This window comes from Hippocampus bargibanti, linkage group LG18 (assembly GCF_051943395.1).
Source record: "Hippocampus bargibanti isolate YZ-2025 linkage group LG18, ASM5194339v1, whole genome shotgun sequence".
NCBI lineage: Eukaryota > Metazoa > Chordata > Actinopteri > Syngnathiformes > Syngnathidae > Hippocampus > Hippocampus bargibanti.
This window is the reverse complement of record NC_142751.1, coordinates 11,119,947-11,138,307: the sequence shown is the minus strand read 5'-3', so window position 1 is coordinate 11,138,307 and position 18,361 is coordinate 11,119,947. Positions and strand designations below refer to the sequence as shown.

Genomic DNA, 18,361 nt, shown 5'->3' with positions numbered 1-18,361 from the left:
AAACACGCCTCATAATACATGATCACTTTTTTTTGGCTAAAAACGGCTTACTATACATGACCGTTTTTTTTCTTCTAAAAACGCCTTAATATATATGGTGTTTTTTTGTACCTAAAAACGCCTTCCAAACCATGGTTGTTTTTTTCCGTGCTACCAATCCCCTAATATATGGTCGTTTATTTTTTTTTGTCTGGCTAGAAATGCCTTACTATACATGGTTGTTTTTGTCAGCTACAAACATCTTATACATTGTCGTTTTTTAGAGGGGTGGGGGGCAAAAATGCCTCGAAACTGCAACATAATTTGTGTGTGTGTGTGTGTTTTGAGTAACACAAAAAAATGGCTGAGTCTCTGACTGCTTGGCCACCCCTGCTCTGGTCCATGAAAAAATATACATTTAATTGAGAATTGAACAACAATAGAAGCTATCAATATGCAACACATTTACAGTAACAATTACAATTCTGTATATATATTTGTTTTTGTTTTTGTAACCGTGGATTAGCGTATATCAAACAAAGTCCTTCACAACATATGTGAAACATAATCCAGTGATGGAGAGAGTAGAGGGTGTTGTTTCTATGTTTTGAACAGTGCAAAATTGATTTGTCATCACTGACGTTTGCGATCTCGAGGGAATCTAAGTTCTGCTATTTTGCAGGTGGTGGTACCACATTGAAAATTACTGTATTTGCTCACGCCCTTGGTTTGGCTACTACAATTAAATCACTGTGCTCTAAAATAACATTTGGAAATGATACCAACACATATGAACCCTTCCTCTAAACTGCTAAATAGCATCACATCAAACTTGCTGTCTCTGAAAAGTAAAATTTGGAGGATGAGGGTATTGGCATGTTATTTGGCGTTATCTGCTAACATAAAATGAGCTGTTACCAATATTTTATATTCATTAAAGGACAACCGACGCCTCCGGACAAGTTGGAACGCCCCTGACCGAGAAAGCCACACACAATGCATTTTGCTGTACTTTGTTTGGTCTGAAAACTTCGTGTTGATCCGTGTTGATGGCGAAATTAGAAGAAAAACACATAAATAACGCAATGGTGAATCGTTGTGTGTTGCACCAAGACTACTAGTTGACACAAATTCCCAGCAGACAAATCAGCCCATTTCCAACGGAGCTTGGGCGCCATCTTGTGCTTTTTCTGGGTTCTACATTGCTGTCATTGACAGATCAAATTGATATGGGAGGACTCCTTTAATCAATTGCAAACATGTATGCTTTCCTCTTCAGAACTATTTGAATCAAGAAATCATCTTCTCCGAATCTGAACTCTGTGAGCCCATTGTTTTGTTTCTTGAGCAAGGCAAGACGACTTGGCGTGATGTCACAAACTGGGGGCGGGACTTTCTGAAAATCACCAGTTTCGAGCTGATTTGTGGCAGATTTTGGCCACTTTAAGTCATTTTTATTGGTGTTTTGCATTTGACTAAAATATCAGCCTGAATGTTTTGGGTATTTTAGATGCTATAAAACGTTTTTCTGATGTCAGTTAAGAAACAAAAAAATGGTGTCGGTTGTCCTTTAAAGCACACGCATTCTTACACTCACACACACTTAAGTCTCATTTTTTTTTTTTTTAAGTATTGCACATGTTGTAGTCGACCGTGTCAACTTGAACCCCTGCCGTGCTACACAGGAACCGCCAGTCCAGGCCGCTCGTACCCATTTCAGCGTCTTTAACGGCGAGAGTTTTTCTAGGACTTGAAGACATGCACGGCCCGCACGACATACTGCCTGCAGATGGGGCACTCATTCATCCTCTTTCCGCATTTGGTGCAAGTCACCATGTGGCCGCACTCCAGTAGAACACAGTCAATGATGGCGTCCATGCAGATGCGACAAAGATTATCGTCGGAGGCCAGCTGGACTTTCACACCATCTGCGGAAGGCAAATAATGTCAAACACTGACAGACTGGAGTCACATGATTTGATATGAATATGCAAATTAACTTATTCACTGCCATTCATGAATTTATTCATGAATTGAAAATATGACGTCGAGCGCTCAAATTTGTTCGGGTTTTGTTTTTTCATGCTTGGGTGCCAATAAAGCGCTGGACATGCCCTCTGGCAATGTTTCTTCTCTTCCACAAGAGGGCAGTATTTCCCTTTTTTCCATGTTAGCACTTTGTTCAAGCTTCAGCTATTGTTAAAGTGCAATATTATTATATATTATATAAAGTGCAATACATTAGCTAGTGCAATGTTATTAGCTACTTATCTAGTAACTATCTATTCGCTGTCTAGCTAGGTATCTGTTGGCTATCTAGCTGGCTATCTATTAACTATCTAGCACGCTATTTGGCTAGCTATCGAAGAGCTATCTATACACTGTCTGGCTGGCTAGCTATCTAGCTAGCTATCTGGCTGGCTATCTAATAGCAATCTATTAGCTATTTATTAGCTAGCTAGCTTTCTATCTATTTGAGTGGCTTCCGGGTTGAGTGAACGCCGGCGCGTGTGGCTGCCACTGCTCACCCACAGAAAAACTTATCCTGTGACTGTAAAGTGACCTTGAGAGGTTTAAAAGGCGCTTAGAAATCAAATGTATTATTATTAATATAAACCAATATATTTGTATTGCATTGTATTTTGTACCGACACCCTCATTTCAAGCTCATATAACTCCAAACCCGTATAATTTAGGAATTAATTCATTTTTTTTGTCTGATAAAAGAAGAGACTAAGGTTTCTAACGCTGTACTGAATGTTTATGTCGTCCTAAAACTCAATATTCTACGGGTCCTGGAATTCGAGTGACAAGGACAAAAACCCTGTCACTGGAGTGGACACATTTTTGTACATGTCTGGTAGTGAATGAGTTAACATGTGATATGCAGGTATAATGTTTTTGTCCATGTAGAATTGTAATTGGCATTATATATATATGACTTTCAAAGATGTGGTGTGTCCTGGTGAGTGTTCTGGTGTCAGCAATTTGACTCCTTGTTAATTGGCTAACCCATTAAACATTATTCTTTGTAGGTAGAGAAACATATATAAACATAAAAAATAACTTACCTCCAACAGCACTGTTGCACAAAGGGGGAGGATATGCAACCACTAAGTAGAGAAAAAAATAGGACAGGGTTAATGTTAAAAAAGAGGGGGGGGGGGCTCGTCGTCAGACATCTCAGTCAAATAGCGAGGAAGTACTTACCTGCAGTCATGCTTACATTTTCCACTATAGAGAACAAAAGAATGTAGAGAAAAAAAAGGTCATGTTAAAATGTCAAGAGGTAAAATATCACATTTTGAAAACCATCGAAGCTTACTAGACTTCCTATTGAGTTCGTTTTCTCTGTAGAGGCGATGCACACGCTCCAGCAGCTCCCACTTTTCGCAGCAGCCCGAATAGTTGACAAAGTTCCTGGCGAGGATTTCCTTCAACTGGCGAACCGACAGCCTCTCGATGGCGTCCTCGTCATCCAAATCGGACAGCGAGGCGCGGACCCTCCTTTGCTTGATCCCTTGCGTCGGGCTCGCCCTCTGCTCCAGATTGAGGAAGGACACACTTGCCGTGTCCTCGGGCTCCTGAGGGGAAAACTAACATAGGAGCAACAACATAAGGAACACGTGACAGTTTGGGAAATATCCGCACAGTGATTTTGCAAAAGATGTAATAATAATAATAATAATAGTAGGAATAATAGTAGTAATAATAATAATAATAATAATAATAATAGGAATAATAGTAGTAATAGTGGTAGTAATAATAGTAGTAGTAATAGTAGTCGTAGTAGTAATAATAATAGTAGTAATAGTAGTTGTAGTAGTAATAATAGTAGGAACAATAAGAGTAATAGTAATAATAGTAGGAACAATAATAATACTAATAATAATAATAATATTAATGCTAATAATATCAATATTAATTTTAATAATAATAATAATACACTATAAAAACACTAAAAATAAATAAATACATACATAATAAAAATAAATACAAATGTAAAAATAATTAAACATAAAAATAACGAAACATAAAAATGAATAAATATCAAAATAGAAAATATATATAAATAATAAGAAATAAATACATACAGACAAAATGAATAAATAAACAAATAAATAGTAATACTGTCATTTACATGGAATTGCTAGCTTATTGATTATTGGTCCATTTAAAACATACTATCTCTTCTTACTACGGTGAATACATGGTTTTTCCTTCCAAATAATAAAGTCAAACAACGCTGAGTGATAATTTTTACCTTCAATCCGAACATCATAATAATAACCAATTTCCAAACTCTAATTTTGTTAATGTCTCACCGTGAAGCAAGTCCTTGATACTATCGCACAATACACTTCATTACGCGATGACTTTCAGTATCGCACAGAAGGACTCAAGCGTTGAAGTACATCTGTTCTGTTATCTAATACAAGACACATATTTGAGTACGCCCTTCGCTGCACGCACGCCACACACTTAACTTGCCGCTTAATGATTTTCTTTGAAGATGGAGGTCAGGAATGAAAGGAGACGGAATCAATGAAATGTTCAGTAGTGGAAAATGAGCCAGTACTTCATTCAACTTGTGTGTGTGTGTGTGTGTGTGTGTGTGTGTGTGTGTGTGTGTGTGTGTGTGTGTGTGTGTGTGTGTGTGTGTGTGTGTGTGTGTATGTATAGTCTTGTGAGGACCACTAACATTTTATAACATACGTAGTGAGGACATTTTTGACAAGTGAGGACGTTTTGGCCGTTCCTCACAAGTTTTTCATTCTAAAGGCTTCTAGACGATCTGTATATGCATCCGTTAAAGTTTCAGAGAGGTCCTAACAAATTCACCCAAAATGATTTTTTTGATGTGTATTTTCATTTCACTTGGATACACACACTTTTTACTCACTGTGTGTGTTTATGTGTGTGTCTGTGCGTGGTTAATGAGAGGAAAAAGTTCATACCACAAAAAGTCAAATGATATTTTAAACAAATTCACTATAGGGGTGAGGACTTTGAATGTACCCATTCAGAAACCTCACTCCTGCTTTAAGTCCACTTTTTATTGCTTTGTTTAAAAAAAAAAGTTGAAGTGGGAAATGGGGTGACATTTAGTCTTCAAATGTAACACTAGTTCTTCTCGAAACTTAGCAACGGTGGTCCTCACTCCTTATCTGGAGTTATCCGGGCCTCACAAAACCATTGAAACAGAAATGTGTGTGTGTGTGTGTGTGTGTGTGTGTGTGTGTGTGTGTGTGTGTGTGTGTGTGTGTGTGTGTGTGTGTGTGTGTTCAGGCAAATTCCTTCTCCAATGTATTAATAATGCATTTGGTCAGCTAGCCAGCACATTATCCATCTATCCACCTATCCATCCATCCATCTAGTTATGTTTCTTTATTGTATTTGGTTTTTCTGCCTTACAAAAGCCCCACCTGTCTCTTTTAAAAATCTTTTGTGTACAAAAGTTTGCTCAGCCCTTCTCTAGAATTTTTCCAGCTGAATTCAACAACAATGATGTCGATTTTTCACCCCACAGAGTGGATTCTGCATTCATGCGGCAGCAGCATTTAGACACTGACTGTGACTGCGCGTGCACGGACACGCATCTCTATGTGTACATGCAGACCAGCGAGCAAGGCGGCTTAAGCCCTTTGCCTTTTTTTAGGTCGCTTACATAGGCTGAGTCAGTTATGTAACACACGCGCAGGTTGACAACTCCCCGAAGCAACGCAGCTGACACCAAACGCAATGCTAAGCACTATATTAACACTGCATCATAACACAAAACACACACGCACAATTTCCTGTGCACTTTGCATCATGCTTCCTCCTCTGTTGAAATGACAAATTCCAGTGGATTAACTCATTCACTGCCATTCACATATTGATTCAGGAATTGAAAACGGGTTTTGGTTTTTCATGCAGGGATGCCGATAAAGCGCTGGCCATGGTCACTGGCAATGTTTTATCCCTTCCGCAAGGAGGCAGAATGTCCCTTTTTTCCATGTTAGCGGTTTGTTTAATGTTGTTAAATAATAATATAATCCATTTAATTTCTAAACGCCTTTCAAGTTTCAAGGTCACTTTACAGTTACAGGATACATTTTATTTTACAGCCACACGCGCCAGCGCTCACTCAACCCGGAAGTAACTCAAATAGATAGAAAGCTAGCTAGCCAATAGGTAGCTAATAGATAATTATATAGTGAATAAATAGCCAGCTAAATAGCAAATAGATAGCAAATAGCTAGCTAGCTAGATAAATAAATCAATATTCAGACTAAATGCAAATTTCTTTCTCCTTTAGTCATTCATTTAACAACATCAGTTTAAAGTGCTACATAAACCAATATGTATGCATTGCATTGTATTTTTGACAGCTGCCGTCATTTCAAGCTCATATAACTCCAGACCCATATAATTTAGGAATTAACTTTTTTTCTGATGAAACCACAGAGTCTAATGTTTCTTACGCTGCATTGAATGTTTATGTAGTCCTAAAACTTAATATTCTCTGGGTCTTGGAATTCGAGTGATAATGACAAAAACCCTGGCAATGGAGTGGACACATTTTTGCACATGTCTGGCAGTGAATGAGTTAACTGTAGTGTCATTTTGTGTGTCAGTGTCACCTGGCTTTGGGTCCCTGAGCTGTCACTTGGGCTGAGCACGACGACTCCCGGAGAGGCGGATCCAAGTGACTGTTCTGATGTTGAGCCGGCGGGGGAGGGCGGCGAGAAGTGGAGACTGTCTGAATCATCTTCATCATGTCCCTCCTCTTCGTCGGGCGTACCTCCATCCGCTTCCTCTTGTTCTTCTTCCTCCTCCTGCATCACCATCACAGGTCGCGGCGTCTCCCGGGTTCCCCGGTGGCATAAAACTAGTTCCACCAGATCCTCCTTTTCCCTGCAGGTGTCGGTGGGGATGTTGCGTAGCAGCAAGTACTGCCGTAGGTCCTTGACACGCAACTGCATGAGGCGTGGCCTCTGGAAGGCGGTTCCCCGCAATAAGTGGCAAGTGGAGCAGCAGCGCAAGTTCTCCTGCAGCACAGAGCATAAGGCGCAGAAGCTCTTCTTGCAGTCGCAGCACACGTGCTATTGAGGAAAGGACATCGTTAGTCACTGATAGTGAATAGAAGTTAGCATATTTAAAAGTTTCATGCTTAGAAGGCCCACAATGGAAGCACAGAAAATCTGGGGTCAATCTGAGGTGAACAGACACGGCCTGTTAAACTGTCATCTGGCCCCGGACTCATTTACGACTTGGTAAACTCCTTCACAGGAAGAGGTAATTAGCCAGGTTACACGTTTATCAGTTCAGGGAAAGAACAACCAATTAAAATGTCTAGGATCTGTTGTTTTATAGTTGTTGGTGCTTGGGACGTCCAGGGGGGGAGGTATTCAAATCAAGACTATGTTTTACTAATGTATCACTAAAATTAGCATATACTCTCAATAATAGCTAGGCAGAGGGCTGCGGAGGTTGGGCGTCTGTCATGAATGGCTCCGTCCCCTTCCGGCAGTAAAAGACAATCTCCCTGTGTTCGAGTCTTTGTTCACAGTGTCCGAACGAACATCTCTGACAGTCACCATGTGAGGGAATTGGATGGGCATTGAATCAGTGAGTGACGTGGGTGTCAAGGAATGTGTTTCTTTCAACGCTTGCTTTGTTGTAACACATCCATAACCGACACCCATGTCACTCACCAGACCAGGCTACACCTTTTAAAGCCATATTCAGTCAGACATGCATATGACAGACAAAAAAAATAGTTGGATTTCTTTCCAGTTTTTCAGTATTGACAGGCAGGGATGTCATCTGTCATTCTTTTTCATTCCACTCGAGCATCATTTAATGAAATGCTCTTAAATACTGCACATGTGCATGTCTGATTCCTGTCAGCGTTTTAAAAGGGTTGATTGCGCCTCTCTCGGCTCCTTATAAATAATCTTGAATCTATCCAATCTTTGATACTCCAAAATGTTCCCCCGAAGGCGGCGCTGAGCTCATTGCAGCTGCTGTTTGGAATGGTGAATACACACATACTGTTGGGATATAACCCAGAAATGTCAGTCATCACGCAGTCCACCTGATGCAGAACCAACACCGTGGCTGGTTTGAATTCTTTCAAAGAATGTGAATATTTGGGACAATCATTGCACATCCAATCACAATAACTGTTAACTCATTCACTGTCAGATGATGTGCGAAAACGGTGCCCTGCAAAGCCCCTATGTCATATTCATCACTTTAAAAAAACTCAATACAATGTCACACATCTGATAATGAAATAAAACACATTTTATCTCCTTAACTCATTCACTGCCAGACATGTGTGCAAAAATGTGTCAGCTCCAGTGCCAGGGTTTTTGTCATTTTCACTCAAATTTCAGGACCCACAGAATATTGAGTTTTAGGACTACATAAACATTCTATGCAGCATAAAAAAACTTAGACTCTTCTTTCATCAGGAAAAAAAAGAGTTAATTCCTAAATTATATGAGTCTGTAGTTATGTGAGCTTGAAATGAGGGTGGCTGTCCAAAACACAATGCAATACATATATACTGATTTATTTAGTGCTTTAACAACAGCTGAAGCTGTAGCAAAGCGTTAACATGGCGACGAGCTCTATTCAACATTTTGAATGGGTTTCGACTTATGCCTATTCTCACTTACGACCATTTGGTCGGAACGGAACCCGGTCGTAAGCCGGATGTTACTTGTATTATTTTCTTTCTTCAGAAAAAAAGAGTTAATTCCTAAATTATATAGGTCTGGAGTTATATCAGCTTGAAATGAGGGTGGCAGTCCAAAATAAAATACAATACATATTGGTTTGTATGAAGCTGGAACAAAGCGCTGGAAAAAAGGAAAATGCTACCTTCTGGTGGAAGGGAAAACAAACATGCCCAGAGGTCTGACCAGTGCTTTATCGGGAGCCATGCATGAAAAACCAAAACTCGTACAAATTCGGAAATAGCGCTCCACGTCATATTTTCCAATTCCACAATAAATTCGTGAATGGCAGTGAATGAGTTTAATGGGGTGGCTGGAATTAGATTGTTTCACAAAATAAAATAAAAAATAAAAATCAGAAACTCGCCATCCATTTTTACACCGAGCAATTGGGTTGACTGACGTGTGAAATGACTGTGAAAGGAGGTCATTCCAATTGGTAAACATTTGCTTATCACTCACGCGCAAATGTGTCATCATCATCGACACATTGCCACGCTATCACTTGCTCGTTAATCCCCCTCCACACTTATTAAAAAAAAAGGTGGCCTAGAAATATCACGGCGACTCATCGCTGAGAGTGCTTTGTGCAGTGAAAGCAAGCAGGAAGCTGGCACGTGCCCGTCTGACTGGCACACGCCTGCACTCTGCCATTATACTCTGACATGACCATCCCCTGCAGAAATGTCAGCGTGACAGAATATGATTTACATGATTTTTGGTATCATTTGTAAAGACGGCATAGGAAAGGTTGAGAGTTTTATGGAGAGGTGATATATGTTTTTTGGTCCAAATGCTTCTGCCATTTTTGTTTGGGTAATTGGATTAATAATAATAATAATAATAATAATAATAATAATAATAATAATAATAATAATAATAATAATAATAATTTATAAGTGCCTTTCAAAACTTTCAAGGTCACTTTACAGTCACAGGAAGTTTGTTTCTGTGGGTGAGCAGCGGAAGCCACACACGCCAGCGTTCACTCACCCCGGAAGTTACTCAAATAGATAGAAAGCTAGCTAGCTAGCTCTATCTAGCGATAGATAGATAGATAGATAGATAGATAGATAGATAGATAGATAGATAGATAGATAGATAGATAGATAGATAGATAGATAGATAGATAGATAGATAGATAGATAGATAGATAGATAGATAGATAGATAGATAGATAGATAGATAGATAGATAGATAGATAACCAGCCAGTTAGCTATCCAGCTAGCTAGCCAACTGAATGACAGTAACAACTTGTCATTCATGACATTCCAATAACAGGCTTGCTTACCTTACGCCTGAAGACAGAGAAGGCCAGTCCACAGGCCTTGCACAGATGCCCGGCGGTTCCCGAGCTAGGAGGCGGGTACGTGGAATACCCTGCGCTAGGGGCGAAGCGAAAAGGCCCGGCCCCGGCCCCGAAGCCGGGTTGCTGCGCCCGTACCGTGCCTGTACCCATCACCTCGTTTAGCAGCCCGCAGCATGACGCCCACATGGACGAGGCTCCCGCCTGTTGAGGACAAATATAATAGTAATATAATAGTAATGCATTTAATTTATAAGCGCTTTTAAAAATTCTCAAGGACACTTTACAGTCACAGGATGGATATTTTTTTTTGCGGGTGAGGAGCGGCAGCCACCCACGCCAGCGTTCACTCAATATACTGGAGATGACGACCTCGCTGATTTTCCTTATCAAACGTTCTTTATGGTGCGTAACACCAGCGATAAACGGGGGATTACTGTAATTAATCTGGAGTGACTCAATTCGGTTGGACTGAACACACTAACACACATGCACACAAACAAACACACGCACTCCTACACATTTTTGCCACATGGTGGGGACTATGTTTGCGAAAGCTTTGCCCCATGCGAACCAAATTTCAAACATAAAAAAAATATATTTGTAAATAATAATTTTATTTTATTTTTTGGGGCGGAGGCTGTAACTGCTATGACATGGCTAGTTTATATAGCATTTTTTTGCTAACGCTCATGCTGATGTGGATTCAGTTTGGTGCAGTTTGTTCCAATTCAAATGAGTTAAAAGCACACACACACACACACACACACACACACACACACACACACACACACACACACACACACACACACACACACACACACACACACACACACACACACACACACACACACACACACACACACACACACACACACACACACACACACACACACACACACACACACACACACACACACACACACACACACACACACACACACACATTCTTGTTTCAACTGTTTTGTGAGGTCCGGGTAAGAAGTGTGGACCACCCATTCTGATAAGTTTACACATACACAAACACACACAGGCACACATTGTGAAGCTATTTACACTAAACAATACTATAATTGACCTCCGCTTTCCCGGGTGGCTCCCTCCCGGCTCCTACTTGTCACAAACACGCTGTGATGTGATCTCAGCCGTCTGCTTTGGGAGTGTTTACGTAATCCAGAGAACAAGGCACTAAATGCGTCGAAGGGGAAGCTCAAACCCTGCAGGCATGTCTATTTAATATGATTGTAAGTGAACAGCAAGCGGACCTTTGTTTTCATTGATGTTTCTTTCTTTGTGAGTAACATTGACAGAATGACATCAAGTAACAATTAAAAGAAATAGAACAATAAGTCATTTGCATGCAAATGTTACAGTTTAATGTAACTAATAGACTGCATTAATGCAAATTAAAGCTGGTGATGAAGGAATTAAATGAAATCCTATTTCATAAAGTGCATTATTGCAGGGTTAAAAAAGGCATGACATGATGCATTTTTAGTGTCCTGCAGAGATTAGTGGCCAATATCAAAATATTAAATGCCAAAAAGAGTCACTTTATATGAAATGTATAGCACAAACATTCACTGCCATTCACAAATTTTTTCGCAAATTGAAAATATGACATAGAGCGCCATATCTAAATTTTTTCGGGTTTTGTTTTTTCATGCTTGGGTGCGGATAAAGCGCTGGCAGAAATTCCCTTTTTTCCATTTTAGCGCTTCGTTCCAGTTTCAGCTGTTGTTAAAGCGCGATATAAACTAATATGTACAATATGTATTGAATTGTATTTTGTACCGCTACCCTCATTTCAAGCTCATATAACTCCAAACCCATATACTTTAGGAATTAACTTTTTTTTTCAGATGAAAGAAGAGGCTAAGGTTTCTAACGCTGTATTATGTAGTCCTAAAACGCAATATTCTGTGTGTAGATTTCAAGTGACAATGACAAAAACCCCTGGCACTTGAGTGGACACATTTTTGCACATCATCTGGCGGTTAATTAGTTAATGAATATACTACATACATTGCAAACGCCCCTAAATCCGGTCCGCTCAAGACCATTTTCAGCCTGCCTACATTTTTCCCTCCTCCAACACATATAAAAAATATCGATATAACCAGACTATCGATATATCTGCTCCTGCGGCATATAATTTTCTCCGTGCGTTCATAGAAATAGTATCGTAATAAACAGCACTATCGATATAACCGATCTCGATATAACGAGACTTTACTGTATAAGCCACAGTGACACTATTCCGATAGTTTGACTATTTCATTCAGTAATGCTTGCATCTACCACCAGGGGGAGTCTTTTTACCACACTTCGAGACTGGCAATTTATGATAGTCATCCACTTCCAGGTGTCTAATTGAGGGGAAAAAATACCTTGCATACTACAAAACTTGTTTCCCTCTGAAGAAAATCTGTTTTTCTTTCCTCTCTCGGGCACAGAGTAAAACCAGGAGATGAATGCATAAATGCCTGTTTAATGGTATGTATCCAGCAGTCAGAAGAGAAACTGAAATCTACACTGTGCAAATTGCCGATGTGTGTCGAAGAAGCCCCCACAAAGTAGCAAAATCTCATGTGTGACATGAGATAAAACTCAAAGCTACGACCAAGATGGTTAAGATTTGTTCTTGCATTATAAAAAAAGATTTAGGAGACTAGAAGGTGGAACTGAAATACATTTCTAGCCTGCAGAACAAAAACCACAGCTGCAGGACACTGCACGGCATTAAAACATAGCAGAAACTCTCTCTTACTGCCTTCCCGATATGCTCATTTTATGGAGATTTATTTTCAACTGGGCCAGAAAAAAAGAGATGCTTTTTTGATTGGATTCAGATTAATCAACAAAGTGTCACATCCATTATTTGGAGACGGGCTAATGCACTTGGGCTAAATGAAAGCGAATAGTGCGGCAATTCTAATTTAAAAGGAAATGTAATTCAGATGTTAAAGTAAAAAAAATAAAAATAAAATCACATATTACAATCAAGCTCATAATAAGTTGACTGGTCATCATTACTGCTGGCTTTGTGTCACTGTCTGACAGCAAACTAAGACTGGAAATATGCAAATATACCATAAAAATAATGTTTTCATCTATAGTACATTATTATTATTATTATTATTATTATTGTTAAAACAACAAAGCAGCAATTTCTTAGTTACGTTCGAATGACGAGAACATTCTGCAACACATCTGCCAGTATGATGCAGAGTGCGCCGCTGCAATATGAAACCAAAGTACAAAAGCTATTTTTAACCGGACGCCAATCAAAAGTGAGCTGTAATAGTTTTGCATTGAATCTCACCAAATATTCATTTGCGGAATGACAAATTGAAATATTGATTGAATAAATTGTCATTTAATACACACAGACGCATAGCTTTAAGACATATCTTGTCAGGGAAAGAGCTGCACATACTGCATGTTGTGGTGGAGCATATGACGTCATTGCTACCATCCTCATCTGCAGGCAACACACACCGGGGAGAACCCTGACATACAGTGTGGAGCAGAGGGGCGATCCTCGCGTCCTCCCCGAGACATCCCCAAAAATATGCTCCTCGTGTAGACGACCCCCCCCCCCCCCTTCCCCCCGCCCCCTTAGATCTCGTTAGAGCGGATTAAAGCGATGAATGGAAGGTAGCTGCAGCGTCTTTACATGCACTGAACTCTCCAAGTGTGTGTGTGCTAGGGGGAGCTGAATTCACGTTGCAGCTTTTCTCGTTCGCATCAACCACATAACACACAAAAACACACACCATGACCCAAGATAACCCATGACAAGTCTCGAAAATTACCTACCATTGCACTAGAAGCCTCCTTACATAAGCCATCGTAAACTGTAATCAATCACCTTAGCAATGGAGCTGTAGCATTGTGCGAATAAGCTCCATAAACATAAGTGAGTCACTGACATGTCACCAGAAACAAGTAGATGACATTGTGGAGAACGACGAGGGGGGTGGCGCTTACCTTCATTACGCCGCCCGTTTAAGGAAAGTGCAGGGTAATGCAAGAGCCGCGGTCATCGCAAGTGCACGGACAGAGTCAAGCCATTAGCCATTACGTCTTGCCTCTTCTCCTGCCTTTTTATGTTTGAGCTTTGTGTGTACGTGTGTATGTGTGTAGTAGGTAGGACGTCATTGCCAAAGACGAGCTCGGCAGCCAATCAAAACACGCCGTACAAAGGCTGAGCGTTCAACAGCCAATCAGTGTTTACGTAACTGAGACGTGCGGAAAGACGTATGTACGAGCCCTTGGCTCCGTGTCACGTTTTTTTTTAATCTCCACACAGCGGCAATTTCTCTCGGTCGGCATTTTTATTTCCTTCGCACCACCAGTCAAATAAGGTGAAACTCGCGAGCTTGTTTTTGACGTGTCATAAATTTATCCACGGATGAAAAATACACAGGTGCATCATTCCAGTCAAATTTCACGACAGATAATGGATTTGTGAGAATTAGTTTGTGCATGATGCAGTACAGACATTTAAGCTATTTCCTGATTCGCATAACCAGTCCTTGCTGGGAGCTTTTCAGGACAGAAAGACGACTTTAGATAGCATAACATGATCGCTTCCGAGATGCTGAGTATTGTCCTATAGTCCAAAATATCCGGATGGTAAAATTATATTACGAACGCATAGGACTGCAGACAGACAGTGGCAGTTTATTGTACGTATACTATCTGCTGCTATACCAAATATTTCCAAAACGATTTTCTACTGTCACCATGATATAAATCATTTGTGTTTGTGTGGGGAATGTGCGCCGTCTGGTGGCGATCGAAAAACTATTCATGCTTTTCGTTAATCAATGAGTAAATTCAGTGATCAATGTCAATATTATGACATCGTATTTATTCGAAGATCTCTGTACATGTGGCAAATTCGAAAAGTAAACTCTTTGAACCTTTATGCCGCTTTACATTCTGTTTCTCCTACACATTTATTGGTGGCGTGTGTTATATCGGGATTGAGTGAATGGCGGCGCAAATATATATATATTATCCCGTGACAAGTATCCCTGAATGTTTTTAAATGTGCTTAAAAATAAAATGTATTTATTATTATTTTCATCATTATTGTTATTAGTTGCATTACGTCATCTTACGTTGTCTATTGTAGTACCAGGACTGACCTGTGAGGGGCAGCATGTTGCCACTGGGCAGCGAGACGAGTGGAAAATATAAGGGAAAAAAATCACGGAAGTGAACGTTCGGATACCTCTTGAATTGTGTTGTGTTTTGTTTTTCTTGTTTGTTTTTTGAGTGGAAGGAAAATGGTCAAATGTGTCCCAATAATCATGTCCCTACCCGATTTAACAGATCCCTGCATCCCGCCAAGACGCAAGTATAGTACTGTACTCCATGTATCACTCTACATATCCTGCCTTATAATTAAGGTATTTTAGGCATACGTTAGTTTGAACTCCAAATTACTTGAATTTAGAGGTTCCAACGTTACATCACAATCATCATCCGGGGCCAGGTGCGCCTCAGGAGACAAAGATTTTTTTTCCTGGCATCTCACATTTGATAATAATCGACCACATTTGGGTATCTCAGACTCTTCTGCTGCAGCAGCGGAATCATCACTGCAGGCAAGCAAAGAAATGATGCAAATGCCCCTTTGAAATTCTCTATGCCATATCACATCAATAGCGACCTCCTGTTGGTTTAATTTCACAGCCATTTTGGTCTAAATATGTTCAAAGGCCCTCAGGCCAGCACTGACACAGTTTACCATATATTCCTCCCCACTGCCGGGAACATCAAAGATGGCGAAGAAGGTGTTTTATTCAATATACACTGATAATTCATTTACTAGGTTTAAAGTGGTTGGAGGTCTACTGAATCGTGACTTGCCTGTTGACTTTATTCCTGATACCACAATCCAATGCATTATTATTTCTTGAATATATTTGAGCAGGATGACTCAAAAACTTCAAAACAATTTCAGTGACATTTTGTGTAATAGTAGGGAAACAACCCATGACCACTGACTCGTTTTAATACGCTTATACTGTATTTATATTCTATATTTATATTTATATACCTATTGTCTTCTACTTTCGACCTTCATAATGTGCCTAATGTTAATTGGGAGACTCTCCATTGTTATACAAATGAAACATTTAACTTATCTTTGCTCTTCAGGACTCTGTTAAAGGACAACCGACACATTTTTTTGATTACTAACTGACATCAGAAAAACGTTTTATAGCATCTAAAATACCCAAAACATGCAGGTTGATAGTTTTAGTCAAATCCAAAACACCAATAAAAATGAGTTAAAGTGTCCCAAAACTACTTCAAAATGACCCCGAATATGGCGAGTTTCAGAAGGTCCCGCCCCCTTGTTCGTGACGTCACACCAGGACGTCTTGCCTAGCTCGAGAATCAAAACAATGGCTTCAGATTCAGAGAAGATGCTTTCTTGATACTCATCCAGTTCAGAATATGATTCAAATAGTTCTGAAGAGGAAAGCATACATGTTTGCAATCGATTAAAGAAGTCCTTCCGGATCAATTCGAGCCATCAGGACTCCAATGTAGCGTCCCAGAAAATGCACAATATGGCGCCCAAGCTCCGTTGGAAATGGGCTGTTTTGTCTGCTGGGAATTTGTGTCAACTAGTATCAAATAGTAGTCTTGGTGCAACACACCACAATTCACCATCGCGTTATTTATGAGTTTTCCTTCTAATTTCACCATTAACACGGATCAACATGATGTTTTCAGACCAAACAAAGTACCCAAAATGCATTGTGTGTCGCTTTCTCGGTCAGGGGCGTTCCAGACGTGACGTCACGTCTTGAATCGTCACCAACTCAAAAACGACTTCCTGAATATTCAGCGCGAGTCTTAAAACGTAAAATATAGCTATATTCGGTGGAATCTTTGTAAAATACGGTCAGTAGAAGTCATTTCAAGTGATTTTACAAATTATGGACACAACTTGTCCGGAGGCGTCGGTTGTCCTTTAAATGATGGGATAGAACAAACAAAATGAAACAGCATTTATCCAGTATCCCAATGTTTGCTTGAATAGGAATTATCACAGCTACACTACCCATTTCCAATGATAATACGAAAAAAATAAAAGTTAAAAAAAAGTGTAAAAGTACAGAGAGAAATTGAAATACTGTAGTTCAACAAAAAAAAGATATTCAGTGCAAAATTACTTCCAGGTAGAGTGAATGCTGGCGCGAAAGGTTGCCACAGCTCACTTGCACAAAAAATCCCGTGACTGTAAAGTGTCCTTGACAATTTTGAAAGGCGTTTTCAAATTAAATGTATTATTATTATTATTATTATTATTAATAAAAGTCATAAACGTAGTTACAATAAAAGAACACCAGGGGACGCACAAAGTTTGTTTAGTCGCGAGACTCAATTGTCGACTCGGGTCGGTGATTCGAGTGACATTTTTAATTTGACAGTAATCATGGGTCATGTTGTAACATGCTGTGAATTTAAAATACAGTATTTACTTATGTGTTGACATTTATATTTTCGACTTGAAAAAACGCAAAAATGCGAAAGCCTGAAACACCTTCCGACTAGAAACGTTTTCCACCTGACATTCCGGGCCTTCATATGAAGGGACAAGGGATCGAAACGAAGGCTGATGGCTGCGGACTCCACTCTCTTGGTGAAAACGCCTCGCTAGCAGTATGTTGGTATTCTTCATCCCGTGACAGGTCGGCTCAGGGCGACATTTCTTCACACACAAGAGATGAAATGCTGACATGCAAACGTGCCAATGAGGAGAAAAACAAACAAACAAACAAACAAACAAATTAAAAAAAGTGTCTATCAGCATTTTGTCTGCTCTCTCTGTGTAGACAAAACAAACTGAATGAAAATGATAAAAGATGTAGCGCAAATGCTCTGATTACCAGCTGCATTTGCAGACAGCTGAGCGCTCACAACTTCCGGTGACGCAGTTGACGTCATACGTAGGTCACGTTTTACGTAAGACACGCCCCATATAGGTCATGCCTGACCTCGGTGGCGGATATGCCTGCTTTTATTTTTAAATGCTTTTTTTGTGAAAATGAGACAAATAGGATGATTAGGGGGCAGTGTACATTAACACCAAAATATATTTATAACATGCACAAAGACACAATTGATTCCACAAAAATTAACAAAATTTCATTTTTAAACAGTTTATTTAGGATGCAACAAAAGGTAAAAATAATATCTAAATATTCTAAAAGAAAGCTGCAACTCCATTGATAAATCCTCACAAAAGAAAAAAAAACACTTAAATAATAATAATACAGTGTTTCATTAACTTTCATATCAAGAAAGTCT

The 18,361-nt window shown here is 39.7% G+C and overlaps 1 protein-coding gene and 1 long non-coding RNA gene across 2 annotated transcripts; both read right to left on the bottom strand.

The window, feature by feature from the left end:
• Window positions 1-344: 344 nt before the first annotated feature.
• On the bottom strand, window positions 345-14,158 carry LOC148884613 (E3 ubiquitin-protein ligase RNF34-like). The gene is made up of 7 exons (XM_089020994.1): window positions 14,012-14,158; window positions 10,004-10,222; window positions 6,606-7,067; window positions 3,305-3,575; window positions 3,190-3,213; window positions 3,051-3,092; window positions 345-1,907 (listed from the first exon to the last, which is right to left on the bottom strand). Exons 1-7 carry the CDS (start codon window positions 14,015-14,017, stop codon window positions 1,723-1,725), a joined length of 1,209 nt encoding a protein of 402 aa, XP_088877120.1. The 5' UTR covers window positions 14,018-14,158; the 3' UTR covers window positions 345-1,722.
• Window positions 14,159-17,412: 3,254 nt separating this feature from the next.
• LOC148884612 (uncharacterized) lies at window positions 17,413-17,979 on the bottom strand. The gene is made up of 2 exons (XR_016118177.1): window positions 17,941-17,979; window positions 17,413-17,785 (listed from the first exon to the last, which is right to left on the bottom strand). It is a non-coding gene; the product is annotated as an uncharacterized LOC148884612 (long non-coding RNA).
• Window positions 17,980-18,361: the final 382 nt, after the last annotated feature.